Source organism: Rhincodon typus, chromosome 8 (genome assembly GCF_021869965.1).
Source record: "Rhincodon typus isolate 14 chromosome 8, sRhiTyp1.1, whole genome shotgun sequence".
In the NCBI taxonomy this organism is placed as follows: domain Eukaryota; kingdom Metazoa; phylum Chordata; class Chondrichthyes; order Orectolobiformes; family Rhincodontidae; genus Rhincodon; species Rhincodon typus.
Window position 1 is genome coordinate 61,096,926 of NC_063339.1, and position 20,280 is coordinate 61,117,205.

A 20,280-nucleotide genomic window follows, 5' to 3' on the forward strand; every position below is an offset into this window, starting at 1 on the left:
ACGTACTTCAGCTAAGTTTCACTCCAGATTAGCCACTGACTCATTCTGTTCCTCAAGCTGTTTTGAGTTGTTTGAATCTTCATGCCATTTACTTGTCTTGTATCTTTAGCACTTGAAGCTCATTTTGAAGCTTCTGTGTTTATACCCTGGATTTAAAATTTTAGCCTTCAACTGGTCCAGTATATTTTCTCCTTCACAACGTGCTCTAATACCTGCCCCGTTTCTAAACTTCTGTTTCCTTTACATTTTCTTTTGCTGCTATAGTGATTGCTGATTCCACCTGCTGCTTCAGTACCATTTCGGGTACCCCTGTGTTCTGCTTGTCTTATTTCACCAGAGTAGCACAGAATCACTGAAATCTTTATGGCTGGCATTTATTTCTGAAAGTACTGTCTCATGAGTGATTTGTAGTTCCTTGTGTGTACTTTGCATCTCCACCTGTTTTTGCAGGTCTGTCATTTTCTCTGGAGTTATTTTGAGCTCAAGCCAAAGATTTAGTAGCAGCTCCTGCTGAGTCTGATCTGTTCTATATGTGAGTTGCTCTAGATCTTCCTGTAAACCGGGATTCCTTTCATTGGATTGATGATCTCTAACTTGTTCTCTCTACTTTTTTTCTTTGTCTTTCAGCTGTTCCTTCATCTTTGTGAGCGAAGCGCAGGTATCCCTTCAAGCGTTCATCTTCTGAGATGGCACTGGATTTATCCTGAGCTAGTAATTCAGCTTTTTCCTCTTGAACTTTCATTTTTCTCTTCACAGCAAAGAGCTAAGACCTTAGCTCCACTAATTCAGAATAAAGCAAAATACTCCATTCTTCTGTCATATGCAGTTTGGCGAGTGTTTCTTGAATAGTCTGCTGCACTTTCTTTTGTATCTCAGATATTTGACTGATTCCATGGGTAGTGACCAGTGCAAGGTCACAACATGCTGGTGTACTTGTAATTGTGGGTCTTGTAGTGACTATGATGTGCAATGTGAATCTGTGACATCCAGGTGATTTATTCTAACTGCATTCCGGCACTGTTGATCGTGTAAATGGAATTGAATCATAGAATGCCGCAAGTATTATATTCACATGGTTCGTCATGGCTTCCCACATTGGTACTTTTTAAAAAAAATAATTCGGGGGTTGTATATCGGCACTGGACCCTTCCACAATCTTTGACAAAAATAACGAATAAAGGTTGTCATGAGGTCAGGAACTAAGAGGCCCTGACGGGACCCAATAATCTGCTCATTAATAGATAACAAGGTGTACAGCTGGATGAACACAGCAGGCCAAGCAGCATCAGAAGAGCAGGAAAGCTGACGTTTTGTGGCTAGACCCTTCTTCAGAAAAGACTGCTCATTAATGCCCACTTTGGGTTCCGCCAGGGCCACTCAGCTCCAGACTTTATTACAACCTTGGTTCAAACATGGACAAAAGAGCCGATTTCCAGAAGTGAGATGAGAGTGACATCCCTTTATGTCAAGACGGCATTTCACCAAGTGTGGCATCAAGAGAACCTCACAAAACAGGAATCAATGGGCATATCAGGCACATAGGAAGATGGTCAGAGTAGTTGCAGGTCAGTCATCTCAGCACCAGGACATCTCTGCAGGAGTTCCTCAGGGTAGTGTCTAGGCCCAACCATCTTCAGCTGCTTCATCAAAGACCTTTCCTCCACCATAAGGTCAGAAGTGGGGATGTTCGCCGATGACTGTACAATGTTCAGCACCATTCATGACTCCTCAGATACTGAAGCAGTCCACGTTCAAATGCAACAAGATCTAGACAACATCCAGGTTTGGGCTGGCAAATGGGAAGCCATGTTGGCGCCACACAAATGCCAGGCAATGACCATCTCCAATAAGAGACAATCTAACCACCACCCCTTGACATTCAATGGAGGTACCATCACCAAATTGCCCATGATCAACATTGTGGGAGGTAGCCATTGATCAAAAGCTCAACTGGATTGACCACATAAACACAGTCGTTCCAAGAGCAGATCATAGGCCAGGAATACTGCTGTGAGTAACTCAACTCCTAACTCCCCAAAGCCTGTCCACCATCTACAAAGCACAAGTTAGGAATGTGATTAAATATTCTCCACTTGCCTGGATGGTACAGCTCCAACAACACTCAAGAATCTGATATCATTCAGGACAAAGCAGTCTGCTTGATTGGCACTACACCCACAAGCATCCACTCCCTCCACCACATATGCTCAGGAGCAACGTGTGTACTGTCTACAAGAAGCATTGCATAAACTCACCAAAGATCCTTAGACAGCACCTTCCAAAATTACAAGCAACCCCATCTGAAAGGACACGGGCAGCAAATCCATGGGAACACCACCAGTTGCAAGTTCCCCTCCAAGCCACTCACTGCCCTGACTTCAAAATATATCACCATTCCTTCACTGTCACTGGGTCAAAATACTGGAATTCCCTCTCTAAGGGTATTGTGGGTCAGCCTACAGCATGTAGGTTGTAGCGGTTCAAGAAGGCAGCTCATCACCAACTACATGGGTAACTAGGGATGGGCAATAAATGCTGGTCCTGCCAGTGATGCCCATGAGTTAATAAAAAGTGTCCCCAGTTTTCTAATTTTAATTTTGCAAATACTTAGGATGTTGTAATGACACTGATGTGTTTCATAAGATTGACACTGTGAAATGTGTTCATTACTGCCATGTACATTGTCAGTTTATAGTTTATTGATCACTTCTTGTAGAATCCACTGGCAGAATATCAGATTGTTCTTATTGTTGCATGCAGATGCTCCTTGTGTTTGGTTGTGTGGGTCAGTATGCGGTTCTTTGTAACTATGATTAACATCCATTCTGTCTGTACTTGGGACCTCTAAGCTTTTGTTGAATTGTGAGGATTGCTTCACACTTGCATCAACCCTTCACTTGGTTTTTCTAATATTTCTTGCTTGTCTCACAAGTAATTTTGGAAAGCATCCATGGGATGGATGTGATCACAACTCAACAATTCTGTTTGCCAGCTCCCCATTTTGAAAATCACAGACTGAGCTCTTTTATCTGAATTAGCTCACCAAGTAGTCTATGAATTCTTTATGCTTCTGTCTAAATTAAATTAATTCTTGTTGATGAATTATAGACATTTAAAATGACTCTCAATTGGTCTTCTAATATGATCCATCTCTTTTGGGGATATTTTAGCTCTTCAGCTTTTAACCTAGACATGTTAAGTCTGTGTAGACCTGCATTCCTCATTGCTAAATCAATGTTAGTGGCTGCATCAGACACAGCCAAATCTAGAACCCATAGCTCTGAACACTGTAAATATTTTGAATTCTGTTGGGAGGTCTGCTGTGTCCCAAACTATACAAGGGAATTTTGTGGGCATTCTGACAATATGCTTTTGCCCTTTCCTTGTTGCTATTGATTTGACACTTGCCTTTCTCAACTCAGTTGAACTGACCTCTCAACAGGGATGTGTTTGCTTATCAACAGGTTTATTTTCAACACGCTCTGATGCTATAAAGATCAAAGATCCCAAAGGTTCTCTCATGCACTTAAGCATGGTTTAAGACTGCTGACCATTTGTTTCACCTGTAGATTAATTTGCTTGCTCACTATTCAAGCATAATAGGCCACATAAATAGTGTGTTTTCTACCACTGTTTACCAAGACATGTTAATAATAATGACCTAATAATCAGTTGCTGGTCTGGGATTAATTAATTCTTTGGGTTAGTTTATTTAAAATAGTAAAACATATTACAAGTTATGAAACCAAATGATTTCTGTGTATGCTGCTTACAGACATAACACAGACTAACTGCCAGGCAGTGTCACAACACTGTAGACACAACGGAGACATTAAAGGTGAAATCTCTTAGAGGCAAGGTACACATACAACAAGTGAAACAGAGATATACATATATCAATTGAGTATACTTTACTTCCTGCCCATAATATGATGTCCTTTGCAGGAGAGACCAAATACAGACTGGGTGACCACTTTGCAAAACTCTTTTGTTCAGTCTGCAAATATGACCCTGACCACTTGTTATTTTAATTCTGTGCCCCACTCCCATTCTGACCTCTCTGTTAATGGTCTCTTACACCATTCCAATGCAGCTCAACACAAGCTTGAGAAACAGCGCCACATTCTTTTTAATCAACAGAGTTTTTTAAACTCTTTGAGACTCAATGTTAAGTTCAACAATTTCAGATCATTATCTCTAGACCTATTTTTTCCTGACAGGAGCTGACAGTGATGATTCTGTTCTTTCCACGTACACCTCTTTCGATCCTTTTTTAAAAATTCCCACATTTGTCCCATTGTCATCCCCTTTTGTCACTTTATCTCTGGTGCCACTGACCTTATCATATCCTTCCTTTTTTGTTCTCCCTTCCTCCTTCTTTCTCAGCTTCTGTACCTACTTTAAATCTGTTCATCACTAACATTTTGCAGATCATTAACCTGAAACATTAAGCTTTCTTTCTTCTCCATACATACTGCCTGGTCTATTGGTTATTTTCATTGTTTTCTGTTAATGTCTCCAGTGTTTACAGTATTTTGGTTTTCTATCATGTTTGCCTGTTCAGTGGCTAATCATTTTTCCATACTCAATGCTTTCCCACACATTTGTATTTAGGTTATGAATACAGACACTTTAACATTGCTTTTTCCATTCAATTTTATAATGTAATTGTGTTAATGCTAGTCTGCACAAAAGTAGGTAAGTGCTCAACAGTACGAAGTTAAATACCGAACATTTGCTAAATGCCATTGTTATCATTATAAGAAAGAAGACATGCTTTTTAATGGAAAGAATATTTTCATTTGTAAAACCCAAAGATAAAATAATTTTCTATCTTCAAGTATAAAATGATAACTAGCACTCAATGGGATCATGGTCATTTTATTTACATATGCTGACAACATTTGGCTCACTTGTTGTACTATCTCACATGACCAACTCTGCAATGTCAGTATGCCATCAAGTCAGAAATGTGATGGAATACTCTCCATTTTCTTTGGTGACTAGCATTTCAGAAGCTCAAATCATCCAAGACAAAGCAGCCCATGTAACACCTTTAACATTCACTCCCTCCACCACCATGCAGAATGGCAGCAATATGTGCCATCCACTAGATGAACTGCATAACTCACCAAGTCTCCTTCGATGACAGCTTCCAAACCTATGACCTCCAACTCCTGGAAGAACAAGGGCAGCAGATACATGAGAATATTGCCACCTGCAAGCTCCATTCCAAGCCACACACCAACCTGTCTTGGAACTATATCCCCATTCATTCATTATCACTGGGTCAAAATCCTGGATTTCCTCTCCATTGGAACTGTGATAGCACCTACACTGGACGTCAATGATTTAAGAAGATAGCTCATCATGACAGAAATTACTCTTGCCAGTGACGCTCACATTCCTTGAATGAACAGATACAACATTTACAAATGAAAATCAGAAAAATCAAAGTCATTATTTTCAGTCTTGTCACTATCTCCGTCGTACTTCCTGGCCACTTCATTCTGAACCTGAGCACACATCTTGTCCTGTTTGACTTTGAACTATGCTTCAATCTCCAGAATGTTACCTCTGCAACACTGACCATGTCCGCCTGTGACTTGAAGAAGCTGGTGTCAAGCTTTAGTTGGTTGCAATATTTAACCTTAAGCTTTAGACTTCTTGACAAAAACATTTAAAATATTCACAAGGTATTTATTTAATTGTCTGTTTATTTCTATTAGAAAATGCACCTGTAATTTTGGGACATAGGAAGAGGAGTAGGTTATTCAGTCCCTTAAGTCTGTTCCATAACCAATAATTCATGGCTGACTTGTATCTTCACTCCATTTTGTCTTGAATCCATACCCCTTAATAAATATTCTTCCCCAACCAAACAAATCTATCAAGTGCGGTTTCAAAACTTTCAACTGACCTCACCTCACCAATGTTTTGGGAGCAGTAGTTTCAGTTTTCCCTTGCCCTTTATTAAATGTTTCCTGATATTGTCTCTGCAGTCTGGCTTTAATTTTAAGTCCCCTTGTTCTAGACTCTCCAGTTTATTAGCCTGTGCTGACTTGTCTGTAAATGACAGGACATTGTCCAGCTGCGATGTCATATTTGTTGACTTACAAAAAAACTTGTTGGTTCTTACGATGTATTCTTAGAAAGTTAAACTTAAGTAGTTAACATTACTACGTGGACAGTTTAATTCAGAATCCCAGTTTTATTTGAGAACCAACTTTAACTCAGGATGGGCAATGTCTGATGCAGGAGGAAATCGCCAGTAAGGAATTCAGCCCGAATTTTTATTGAGCACCAAATAAAAACAAAAAGAACTGCAGATGCTGTAATCAGAAACAAAAAACAGAAATTACTGCAAATGCTCAGCAGGTCTGGCAGCATCTGTGAAGAGAAATCAGAGTTAACGTTTTGGGCCCCATTCTGATATATTTCTGGTAGAACCACATCCCATAACCGCCTTAACCTGCCCTGCTCACACCAAGTGGTGGAATCATTCGAGTTGGGACTCCGGATTTCTGTCATACTTTGGTTGCGATGATCATAAACATTGTACCAAACTCTCAGTATAAGCATTGTGTCAGTTCTTCTGAAGCATAAGATGGAATGGTTCCAGAAGTTATTTTATAATGTTGTGACATACTTCAATGTTACTATCAGAGTTTGTTGTCTGACTAACCAGATTGACTTGGAGGGTGAGTCCTTCAACTTTGACACTGTCTGAAATGGAATATTGCAACTATCCATTTGTACAGTCCACACAAATATACAACGCCTGATATCAGGACATTCAATGTGTATGCATGGATGGATAGCTGTGGTTCTCTGAGATATGGAGTTGGTGGCATTAGTAAAGCACTTCATTAATTTTGGAATTGCAATTAAAGTCAACTAGAAATGAAAACATTTAATTATGTCTAATCGTCAGTCACAGGAGTTTAAAGACAAATCTACATTGCTACATATATAAGTGGCTTGACGCCCTTGCATTGGTTTCTGTGTTTACTGTAGATTTCTTTGTGATCACAAAATAACTGGTCTGATAATACTGCATGCACATTGTGTCATCTCAAAATTACAGGGGAGGGGTTTCTCCACAACAATAGTTCCTGATGTTTAAAATTCTCTTTACTCTTTTTGACATAGATCAGTACCTAATAAAGGCCTTAGTCCAAAACAGGGAATTTTCCAGTTTGTGATTCTTTAACAACTCCACCCCATTCCATTCCGAAAAGAGGATGAACAATCCTGCCAATTCTACAGAAATTACACTAATTGGCCCCAGAGGTTATCTAGGTGCTGTGTCTCAAAGACACCATTGTTTCTTTAGCCTTCAGCTGGAACTTCAATATTCCAAATCTGGCCAACGGCCTTTAAAAGCAGGTACACTCTCCTGAGTAGATACTTGTGGCATGAAGCACTTTCATCTAATATTGGTTTTGTCATTTGATACCCTGCTTTAGTTCATAACCCACTTAGATCTACACTTCTCCAGTGTTTTCTTTAAATATGGCTGATTCTAGGTGTTACTCCCCTAATTAGTCAGAGCAAGCCTGAGGAAGGAAATCTGGGTCATGTTAAATTAATTGAAATGAGCATGAAAATTAGCAAAGCAAAATGCATCGATTTTCTGGGAAGCACTCTTGGTTTCTGCAAGCCACAAAAAAAGGAGCATTCTAAGAAATATTATAAAGAAACACATTGTCAGCTCAAATTGGTCTCTATCTACTGGGCCAGTGATGAATCAGCATACAGTTTTAACCGTAACAGGCCTGTTAAATGCCAATCAGTTCTGCAAATTATGAAGTACAGTTTTGTTTTTAAAATGGTTAATAATCGGTCCTCTCCCAGGCTTCTGCGAACAAGTTATCACTTCCAAACGACTGAAATCACTCTAGAGTAGATTTATAGGGCACTGGTGTAAGTAGATATGAAGGCTTATTAATTGTGTAATTTCCTTGAAGAAATAAGGGATTAAAGTGGAGAAATAATGAATTAAGGGTTTACAAATCAACAAGTCAACCATCAGATTCCAGATTCCAGCCTCTCTCAGCATATTCTCATCAGTCCCTGCCATGAAGTTTTCAAAAATGTCCTGAAGGCAGGGAACAAAGCGAGCAGAACTGATTACAGCTATGTTCACTGCCTTGCTGTCTAAACTCTGTTTGGCTTCCTAATGAGCTCACTAAAAACCTAATTCATCTCCCATAACCCCCTCAACCCGCCTTGAAATTCACCATTATGGAAATTACAGATGAAACGTTTACAGACTGTGTTCAAATTACTGTTTCTTTAACAGGCAGGTCCCTGACCCTAGAAATGTACAATAGAGGTTTGTCCGGCTTGAAACCAATCAGTCCTAAGCCAAGTGAAAAGGGAGTGGAAGAAGGTTAAGACTTTTTCTCATGGCCGTGATGATTGTAGCATTCAATCTTTCCCCTGCATGGAATGCTGGAATTTTGTGGAAGTCATACAGATTTGATAATTTATCAGATAAAACTGGTGAATGCAAAAAGGTTAAAACTACTCACGGTGATGACAAACAGATTGAAACAGACTAATGCAAATTCCCAATGTATTCATGAGGAGACTCCCTCAGTTCCTCATTACTCGAAGCCAAAATGATCCTCGCAGTACCTAAGCTGTAACTGAAAGATTACAGAATTGATGGCTCCTTGGTTTAAAATGCAGCTGTTTTATTCTGCTTTAGTAATTAATTCTTTTTCCAATACAGTATTGATTAAGCGTAGACCCTGATAAAGTTCAAACTGCGAAGTATCTCCAGCGGCCTCCCCAGTTGCTCGAGAGAGTCAATGAAAACTTCCTCCCATTCCACCTGCCTCCTTAGAGTGCTGATCGAGTGAACAGCGCAGTTTTTTTCTCATAAATTAGTCAGACTGTGTGGAGCTGTGTTAGCTGATCACTGCTTTTGTCTCTTTGCTTTGCCTCCTTGCTTTTCTGTATCACTGTCCTTTGTACTATCAGATACAAAGTCAATGTGCAGCTGCTCCTGCAAGTCAGAACCAACATGAAGAATGCTTCATACAAACTACATTTTATTTCTTTTACAGCTGCATTCTCCCCTCTCCTGCCAACCCCCGCTCAACTCATAGCTCAACAGCCCTGCTCTGGAATTGGTGCTCAAGCATGTAACGCCAGGAAAGAGGTGCCTTTTTAAGGTCCTTGATCCATCAGCAACATCCCCCCTACCCCTGCCACACCCATCCTAGGAACGAACACTTGATGCCCTATTTCTTATGTGTCTTGCTTTTAACTTTTTTTTAGGAAGAATGGCTTTATGCTTTCTACATCCCATATCACCATTTCAAGACAAAATTAAACAGCATGGCAAGTATGCAACACTGATTGACAGCCAACTATTTTCTCTTAATGTTCCCAGTCTGTGTCAAAGGACATTGCCCATAAGGGTTCACAAAAGTATTACTCCCAGCAGCTACAAGAAAATAACCTTGAACATGGTTGGTAATGACTTAAGTAATGTTTGGTAGGAATGTAAATTCCCTAAAGAACAGGAACTATTTAGTCCAAATGTGTGCATGTTTTAACTTGTATATAGTTTTATAACAATAACCATGAAAGCACTGCGCATTTGGCTGAAAGGGAAGAACATTTCAGACCAAAAAGCAGGTGCCCAAATTTGCAGTAATCCTTATCACGTGGTTCACCTTTCACCCTAGCCATCTTCCGAACTTTAACCTTTCAGTTAAAGAACACTTTCAATTTATACAGAGAAGACTAACTTGGAAATAATAACCTCAGAACTAGGTACAGAGACATCATATCTTGCATTTCTTTGTAAGAATTGTGCTTGACTTATCTAACATGTAGTTGTTTGAGAATTTTAGTAGTTTCCTCCTATATATTTTTCAATCTCCTCTAGGCCATAAAGAGCAGTTAAATTCCCCCACCTCCAGAACATTCTTTACAGGTCAAAAGGTCAACATTCACAGATGTCTCCAGCAGGCACCCAATTGTCTACAGACTGTACCCCAGGATACAAGCAACTACTTTTTATCATTGGAATATACTCCCCACAGACGTTGCTTCAAATATTCTGATCTAAACATGTAAAATCATAAAACGTTTTTTACAATTAACATTCAACAATGCTTACTGCATTTCTAACAGGACAGTTGAACTTATTCTAATTATTGTAATCATCTAAACTTAACCAGGTGTAAGTGTTTAAGAGCTTAATCTGTACATTTTGCTGTCAGTTAATTATTTAGTCATAGAGACAAGTATTTCCATTTTTGATTCCCAGTTTGATTTTCTTTTAGGAATTTCTATGCGTTAAGCTTTTGAAAAAGTTAAGCTCTGACCTTTGTAAAAGTAAACCAAACTCGACAGGATTTGTGATTCTTTTGTACCTTTTCAACATCAAATGGTTAACCACAAAGACTGAATAACTGGAATTTTGCCTCAATGCATCATGAATAAAGAGAAAATTCCAGTCATAGTTCTTCTGTGTGTATTGTAGAGTAGAATATTTCATAGTTTCTATTACCAAAAGGCAAGCATTCGGTACTCATAAATGTAGTACAGTCATTAATTATGTCTTTCAAACATCTTTTGTTAGAATTTGCAGAGATTAGCATGTCACTGTTTTTGTGGTTGAAATAAGATAGTGTGGGTGTTTTTTAAGATATATAATAAGATTAATACATCAATTGAACCTCAATAATCTGAAATGTAACACTAAGAAACAATAACCTTTTATTATCTATTTTGTTAGCTATTAAACTTTTGCTAAACCTGAATCTCATTAACATCACAAGTTTTCTGAACATGCAAAAATATTATTTGCTATAGAGATGAATTCATTGTTTCAAAAACACTATTACCAAATTGTTATAAAAATGTTTAATTCAAATTACTTAAATATTATGAGGTACTGATTTATTGACAGAGTTTGTTAACGTGCAGCTTATACTGGAGGTTATTTCACATTGGTAATAGATGATTTTCAGTAAATCAGAATCAAAAAGTTTGCATTTTTACTTACTGGCTGTTATTAACAAACATGTTTATGCCAATAAAAGATAATTTTTGTAATTAGGCTTTAAAAGACTGTCCATATCAAAGGCATTTCAACTTCTGGCTTAACTGGTGTAAACAGAGAATAGGAATTTGCAGCAAGTAGTGGTTACCCCACTATTTTACTAAATTATTTTTTAAAAAATAATTTTCAACTGAAGTGTTTTATAGGCACCAAGTAGGTAGTCTTATTTTCCTTTCACTGCAGTCGTAGTACTTTTCACTTTTCATACAAAGAAATATAAAACCAATTGCTTCACTTGTTAAAACAAGGAGCGCACATTTTTCCAGACATCATAAACTGTGCTAAAATAATTACAGAATCATAGAATTATGCAGTGCAGAAGAAAGCCACTGTGCCACCTGTACTTGTTATGCTGATTTTTTGCATACAGCTACCACTCAGTCCCACAATGCTGCTCTTCCATGCAGCAATGAAAAGTTTCCCCTTCAAGAATTTATCTAATTCTCTTTTCAAAATAACTAATGAATTTCCTTCAACACTCATTCAGATCACAACTTGATCTGAAAACAAATGTCATTTTTGGTTCTCTTGATAATCATGTAAATGTGTGTTCCCTGGTTACCAAACCTTTTGTCACTGGAAACAATTTATTTTTATTTACTCTATCAAGTCTTTCAAGATTTTGAGTACCGCTAACAATTCAAGAATGCATACAGTGCCAATTTATGGAACATTTCTGCAGCAAGCACAGAACTTCTTTCTATTTTATTCACGTTAACACCACCAACAGCTATACTGAATAATAAAACTTGTAGCATGTGACTTCTTGAAAGTTGTTCTTGTCTTATCACACATGGAAGTTTGGGTTCATTTTCTTCACATTAAATATGTTTTGCTTAATGAACAATAAGCAATTCTTGAGGAACAGATTCCTTGGTTGTGACACTACCATTTGTTTACAAATGATTAAAAAGGTGGCAATTATGCAAAAAAGGAGGGTGAATCAGTGCTGTCGGCGCACACACACATTTTTGTTACAGTAAACTTAACTGTCCTACATATATCACCAATCCAAATTACATTTGGCAAAACTTTCTAGACTTTCTGCAGTGACAAAGCAGAAGTTCTAAATTTGCAACAACACCAAACTGTATCAGACCCCTGTAATTTAGTTTTGTATTCTTTACAGAATGCCAATTATACTCAAATTGATCTGAATAAATAGCCACCAAACATATCAGTCTTATTTTCGTTTAAAGTAATCTACCAGTGAATATATTAATATTTTCTTTCAGATGAAAGCAATATTTTACCCAGTACAGATCATGCTGTTACACTACCATTACTCTGGCTGGTCATTATAACAAAGTAAATTCAGAATTCTTTCATACACTCAAGAAGAAAGTCTTTCCTTTGAATACTTGGATGTCAGACAGATGAAATGGTGGGTGTGTAATTTGGTTCCATTCAGTCTGTTGAAATACTTGCAACATATAGTCATAAAAATTACTGAACCAGAAATTGTTTGGGCATATTAACTGGACTGAAGTCAAATGTGTTTATGTTTGGCGGTGCCAGAGGATGGATCCACATCAGCTCAGCAGCGTGTTCTCTGTGAGGTGGGGGGAAGGCAACAGCAGCTGGGTAAAATAAGCATTTAGGCTGCCTTACTTTAGGTTTGTTTTCAAACAACTTGCGCTAGCTGGGAACCAGAAAATGCTACCTCCCAGGTGAGAATTGAGTTCTAGTAACTATAATCTTTAGCAGGAAAATCATGCTTTCACGTCATTCTTCGGGTTACAGTGAAATGGAGTCCAGGAAAAAAGATAACTTGGAAGTGACAAGAAAATATACAATTTATATTTTAAATGAGATTATAAAGATTACATAAGAGATTATAAAGGTTTGAAGGAAAAAAAGACTAATTTTAAGAAAGAATCAAGACAGGCATGAGAAAATAAAACAATTCATATCTAAAGTTCTTTTCCGTTTAAAACATTGTCACTCATTTTGCCCACCTGTGATGCATCACAATTCAAAACTGTAGCCAAGATTAACGTTTATCTCCACAGAATTAAAAGCAGTCCAGACATTATAAAGTTTTAGACTGGTAAATATGAGGTCATTAATTGCTTTTATTATAGTCCTGATTCACTCCTCTGGTTGATGCATGCAATTGCTTCACTATGAACACATGCAAACACATTTCTACACAAGACTAAGCACATTTTGAAATCAATATGTTATTATTTAGACTTTTGAAGAAACGTACATCTAAAAGTCAAATGAAAAGGATCATTAGGAAGAGCATGCAACAGATATTTGTTTTACTTAATAGCAATCAACTTTTTTCACAGATATATATACCTTTAATAACTAGAAATACGCTACACATTTATGTTTGATTTTTACATGCATTATTATCACACCGTTGTGTATAAAACAACTGACCTAGTAGAAGATGACAAAGATGGCTTTTCCTTTGCAGAAGGCCGAATTTATCTATCAAGCAACCAAAAAAAAACATTGTATTGGAACTCATCCTATTTGTTAATTTTCTGTCAATATAAGTAATTAGTCTGATCATTTTTGTTGTTCAATCACCTCAGTTTATTTTCTGAAAAAAAAAGTGCTGATTTACTGCCACTTTCATTGTTCTGTACAATAAGTCTAAAAAGCACAGTGGACTTTGCTACCAGTGATAATTCCCAATAACACACTCCACAAAGACTTGTGGAATGGGCAGGCTAGGCTTAATGTCAGCCTGCAGGTGTTTCCTTCAATGAATTGGCCGTCTCATTCCCAAAAAGGGCTGATGGTGCCTCATCAAGATATTATAAGGCAGGATGCCCAAGCTTCAAGTGTTAGGAAAGTTGAAGTATGAAGTTGGTTCCGTTTGCTCAACTGCTATGTTATTGCATGTTGTCTTAATTTTACTTGTAGCACAAAGTATTATAAACCCTACTTCTTAACTACTGGCTCTACTGAAAAATATTTGTTTTTCCAATCAGTCAAAAAGCATTTTTTCACTTTACCTTCAACAGTCCACATGCTCAGCTAAAGACTTCTAAAAATACAGATTTGAATATATTATCAAATGTTTCCATTCAGCAATCATTCTATAAAACTGAGTTTTACATATAATTTAGCTATCTCCCACACTCGTTAGCTTCTAGAACATATTTTTGCCACACCTTCACCAGTCTAGATTCCTCAGCCCAGTGATAATTTCCCCCTCTGTCTAACACAGCACAATGCTGACCTAGTTAATATGAACTGCACAGGTCTCTGGGAACAGACACTGCTACTGAGAGGCCATTTACACAACCTGTTCATGATTACAGACCATACGGTTACAAAGATGGCACAGTCGCTTATAGGCCATCTGAATACTGCAAAAAGGATGACGTTAGCATTTTGGCCCCAAGTCAGATGTATTTTTCTTTTAATCCAGAGTTTTGGACATGTGACATGGCAACTAATGCTGATCAATTTGTTTAATCACCTTTTGGAACTCATCCAGATGGTCTGTTGAGAGCGGCACTCGTGAGATGAATCTCCGTGTTCACAGCACCACTGGTTTCTAACATGCCACTGGAGCTTTCAGTAAACGGCTGAGTACTGAATGCAGCAGGAGTTCATTCTCACAGCAGAGAGGAAGAGAGTTAAAAACTATATGCATTAACTTTACTTCTCCCCATAGGATCACGTCATGAATAATTTAACTTCTCTTATGCTAATGGGATCATGAAAGTATCCTTCTCTTCAGAGTCACCACTCTCAGCATTCACCGGAACACTCCTGCCCCACTCCCCCAAACCACTCTTCTTACTAGAAAGGCCAGTTCCTTGACACCAAGTCGAACTTTTTTTTTAAGTGAAACATTTTTTTAAGGTACTGCTAGTATAATAGGAAACACAGTCTGATTGATTAGAGATGCTTGTAATATATTTCAACTGTTGGACCTCAGCAGTCTCACAGCTTGTTTATTCCGAAGATGGACTCACTTCTTGGTACATTCCCAGCACAATTAGAGTGACTGAGGAAGTATGAATATTGAACAGTTATTTAGTCTGATCAAATTTGAAGAAGGCCAGCTTGGGTCCTTTTCTTTTGGACTACAAGCCAGCTCACCTGGATCAGGCAAGCAGTAGGCGTGCTTAATGCAGAGCTCCTTTGAATGTAATTTTGGAAATGGAAAATGAAAAGTGGTAAAGAACTTGCATTCATATGGCACCTTGCGTGATTTCAGGTTGTTCCAACGCTGTTTTAAGGATTGTCACTGCTATGAGGGAAGAAGCACATCAGTCAATTTGCACACAGCATAGCTTTATCACAAATAGCAATGTGATAAAGACCAGCTCATCTGATATTGTTCGAGTGATGTTGGTTGAGCTACAAAGATATTGGTGGACAGTGAGCTTTGAGTGAGGGCAGCATTAGGCTTGGTCATCATACCATCCATCATAGAACTGCTGGTTGTAAGTGACAGCATTATTTTACATATAAAGGACATTCACTTGAGTGAGAGACAGAGGGTTGCCATGCCAACAACATTTTGTTTTCTTATACAGTCATGGGATATGCACATTGCAGGCTGGGCTAACATTTATTGGCCATCCCTTGAGAAGGTAGTGGTGAGCTGCCATCTTGAACTGCTGCAGTTCTGTTGCTGTGGGTAAGCCCATAATGCTGTTTGGGAAGAAGTTCTAGGATTTTGAATCAGTGACACTAAAGGAAAAGTGATCTATTACCAAGTCAGAGTTCCAAGTCAAATTCATGCCTGTCTAAGGGAGAAGAAGGGTCAGGATAAAATCTGCAAAGAGACATGCTGCAATACTGAGCAGGAGATTTGACAATCAATTTTGTTGCATTATTCATAAGTAGCTAGGAGCTAATTGTTGTATGGATATATATCCTGGGTGTTATATTCACTGTTGCACTGCTGTCATGTGCCAGGTAACAACGTATCAGTGCTTCAGCCTTGTGGAAAGCAACAAGAAATACAATGGCTGAAGGTCCAACACTTTCAGTTTAAAGTCTCATTATTTCTAACGTGTGAGAATCAGGAGATTTAATAGGGTGGCAGTGATAAAAAATTTATTGTTTAATTAGGTTGAAAAATGAGCCCAAATAGGGCCATGGAGAAGGAGAAAAACTGAGTGAATTGTGTGAAAAATGTTCACTGTTGCAGCGACAGGCACCCGGCTTCAGTCCATGCTCTATTGGAGGCTGATGATGTACAGGCATTTGAGAGGTGTTTACAAAAGTTTCAACAGCTTTCCAGGCACCAGTGAAGAGGAAAGGAATAGTTTCTATCAAAGGTCAGAATGAGAGACAGGGCTAAATTTGTTTAAAGCTGTGAACTAAGTGAGCATGGTAGCCGGAAGCCAGACAACGTTTAAAAAAAATCACAGTTCCATCTTAAGTCATCAGATCTACTGATATGAATTTCAAGGCCTGGAACATGAATCAGGTGAGACTGTTAACAATTTCATGACAAGATTGACAATTAAAGGCAGGAAATGTAAATTTAAGGACACAGATGAAATTCTGCTGGATCACCTCTTCATATCATGAATTACTTAAATTTTAAGTGCAAAGATGCAACCAAATCACAGCCATGAATAGACAGATGAAGACGCTGACTATCCAAATGGCTAACTTTCAAAGAGTGACAAGAAAAGTTCAAAAGAGATGGAAGAAAAAACAAAAATCACCAGAGCCTACAAACTGAGTAAATATTATTGTGGTAAGAGAGGTTACTTGAATCTCAATGATCTTAACCAAGCAGTAAGGAGGAATCATTACACTATTTCAGCTCCAGAAGAGAACACAACCACAAAGGCAGGGTAAAGTTTTCACCAATCCTGATGTCTGAAAAGGCTCCTGTAACATCAAGCCTGATGAGGAATCTTTCCTGATGGCAACATTCAACACACCTTTCAGCCGATATAAATTTCTTTGTCTATCTTTTGCCTTAAAGTAAATCAGAATGTGTTTCCAGCAGAAAATAGATGAGACAAGCAGAGGAGTGGAATGAAAGAGAAGAGGTGGAGCAGTAATGACATTGGGAAAGTAATTCAGAACCTCAAGCTGATGTTCTCGGGAACGAACAAAGAACGTGCTAGGGAAACACAGCAGGTCCAACAGCATCTATGGACAGAAAAACAAGGTTATGACTTATCCACCAGTTCTGACCACTGTCAATTGTCACAGAAACCCATCTAGTTCCTAATGTCCTTCAGGAAGGACATTTGCCATCCTTACCTGGTCCGGCCTAGATGTGATTCCAGACCCACGGCAGTGTTTGAGGGAGGCCCATCCTGAAGAAGGGTTGCTCTCTCAACAATGTGGCTGTCTCTTAACTGCCCTCTGGGTGATTAGGGATAATGCTGTTTTAGCCAATGAAGCCCACATTCCAAGGGAATAAAAGGAAATTCCAGATCAATAGTGTAGATGGGTAAAATCGTGACAACCATTTAAATAAAGCCTTCAAGAGAACCAGCTGAGACCAGGCTAAATACAGATACAGGGTTCTTGTCATACTGTGGTAGTGTCCCTACCTCTGGACCAGGAAACCTAGGTTCAAGTTCTACCTGCTGCAGAGTTGTGTAATATCTCTGCACAGATTGATTAGAAAATCCTAAATACAGATGCATTATGAATGTGACAGATTGCCAAGTTTTCAAAATGGTTGATACATCTGTCAGAGTCAAGCTCAGTCCTTAAAAAGGCACAGGTATCTCTGAAAGGGAGGCTCCAAAAGAAACGAAAGAGTTGTGTAGTTTCCTTTGCATGATCCAGTGCATGAGATGCTTTCCTCACATGTGCCTGTGACCAGCGGTGTTCCACAGGGATCAGTGCTGGGTCCACTTTTGTTTGTAATTTATATGAATGATTTAGATAAGGATATAGAAAGCCTGGTTAGTAAGTTTGCGGATGACACCAAAATTGGTGTTATAGTGGATAGTGAATGAAGCATATTATCTAAGATTAAAAAGAAATCATGATCGACTGGGTCAACGGGCTGAGGAGTGGCAGTTAGAACTTTAATTTGGATAAATGCAAGGTGTTGCATTTTGGTAAAACAAGACAAGTGCAAGACTTATACAATTAAAAGTAGGGCCTTGGGTAGTGTTGAAGAACAGAGAGACTTAGGAGTTCAGATACATAATTCTTTGAAGTTTGCATCACATGTAGACAGAGTGGTTAAGAAGGTGTTTAGCGCACTTGCCTTCATTGCTCAGACCTTTGAATATAGGAGTTGGGAACTCATGTTGAAGTCGTACAGGATGTTGGTGAGGCCTCTTCTGGAGTACTCTATCCAGTGCTAGTTGCACTGTTACAGGAAGGATATTATCAAGCTGGAGAGGGTTCAGAAAAGATTTACCGGGATGTTGCCAGGAATGGAAGGTTTGAGTTATAGGAAGAAGCTGGAAAGGCTGGGACTTTTTCCACTGGCCCATAGGAAGTTGAGGGATGACCTGATAGATTATAAAATCATGACGGGTATAGTTAAGATGAATGGCAGGTGTCTTTTCCCTACAGTGGGGGATTTCACTATCGGGGACATATTTTTAAGGTGAGGGGAGAAAGATTGAAAAAGGACATTAAGGGCAACATTTTTACACAGCGAGTGATTTGTGTGTGGAATGGACTTCCAGAGGAAGTGGTACATGCATTTACAATTACAACGTTTGAAAGTCATTTGGATAACTACATGAATAAGGAGGGATAAAGACCATGCACAGGCAGGTAGGACTCATTTAGGTTGGGATTATGGTTGGACCGAAAGGTCTGTTTCCGTACTCTATGACTCTATAACAGACCTTTGAGAGCTGGTGAAAGAAGGTGATGAGTTCAGTGGTCAGATTCACAGGAAAGAAGTTTTAACAAACTCAGAGCCGAGGAGACAAGTCGAGAATACTATGACAGAAAAATAAAACTGTCATCAGCTAAGATCAGATGCACCAACATAGAGAAAGAGCTTTTGGCAGTCATGTGAGGATGTGAGAAATTCCGTACATATCTCCATGGGAGAAAGAGCATAAAGACTAATTATCATCCATTGGAGCAGTTCTAAAAAATAATCTGTGTTGAGCCCTGCAGACTGTAAAAGTTACTCTTGAGGCTTCAGATCTATGTTTTCACTCAGAAATATAAGCCAGGAAGGGAAATAGTACCAGCTGATGCCTTATCTCAGTGTCGCCACAAAAGAAACATGAGTTTTTTTCAAGAAACTAGGTACAAAGATCCATCACCTCGTGAACATAACATCATCAATACTGAATCAAGTTAGAGATGAGATCAAACAAAGAAATGCAGATGCTCTTTCTACGAGTGATTCAGTCATAGCCTTATAGCATACAGCAAACACAGCCAGCAATATGGCAGGCCTATCAGAGATGGCACCTCACCAGAAGATGATTTTCAGTTAGCAACATGGGAAAAACTTCTTCAAAAGATACACGAAGGCCACATGGGAGTGAAGAGAGGTAAACTCAGGGCCAAATCAGTCATATACTGGACAAACATCTAGACAGGCATTAAAAGAATTGTCTAATTGCAATGCAAACCACACTCTAAATGTGGAAAGACTGGATGCATTTCACTGTTGTGGTGTAAAGTGAATGTGTAGCATTCAAGCCAGAGGTACGGAAATTCACAATAGAAAAAAGGAATGAAAGCCACTAAGCACCACCCAGACCCTGGCAAAATGCGAAATCTGATTTTCACACGTACTGGTACAACTACTCAAAGTTACTTTTTATCTTAAAGGGGAAAGATACCAGAGCAGTACAAGCTCTGTTCACCGAGAATGGATTTCTGAAATGGATTCCTGAAAGACAATATGTAATTATGGAACTCTGTTCACCACCAGAGAACTTAAAGAATTGGCTGAACAATGTGGCTTCAACATCATAATTGCCACATTAATAAGGGGTCAGGCGTTTATACAAAGACATGTCCAGACAGTCAAGAGAACCATTAGAAATGTAGGCAGACGAAGAACAACTCAAACCTAGCCATATTGAACTGAGATCTATACCTCTCACTGCTGACATGAAATCACTAGTAGAGCTATTGAATTGAAGTCAACATAAGACTACTCTGCCAAGCAAGATACATCCTCCAAGTGACCAAGAAGAAGTAAGACAACGACCAATCACAGGTGGGAGGTCAACATGCATTATAAATCCTGGCTGAATTGTTGGAAGGACAAACTGCACATACATAGGATTTAATCA

At 38.6% G+C, this 20,280-nt stretch overlaps 2 protein-coding genes across 2 annotated transcripts in view; one reads left to right on the forward strand and one right to left on the reverse strand.

Moving 5' to 3' along the window:
* The window catches only part of LOC109921702 (homeobox protein Meis2-like), an 81,530-nt gene extending 67,450 nt beyond the window's left edge, over window positions 1-14,080 (reverse strand). Inside the window, exons 1-2 of the mRNA XM_048600435.1 lie at window positions 14,065-14,080; window positions 13,481-13,531 (exon numbers count right to left, since the gene is read on the reverse strand). Of these exons, the coding sequence (XP_048456392.1) occupies window positions 13,481-13,531; window positions 14,065-14,080 (67 nt within the window). The remainder of the gene's footprint in view (window positions 1-13,480; window positions 13,532-14,064) is intronic.
* Window positions 14,081-19,474: 5,394 nt separating this feature from the next.
* LOC109918528 (homeobox protein Meis2) overlaps window positions 19,475-20,280 on the forward strand; it is a 14,526-nt gene continuing 13,720 nt past the window's right edge. Inside the window, exon 1 of the mRNA XM_020518490.2 lies at window positions 19,475-19,527. Within this exon, the coding sequence (XP_020374079.2) occupies window positions 19,475-19,527 (53 nt within the window). The remainder of the gene's footprint in view (window positions 19,528-20,280) is intronic.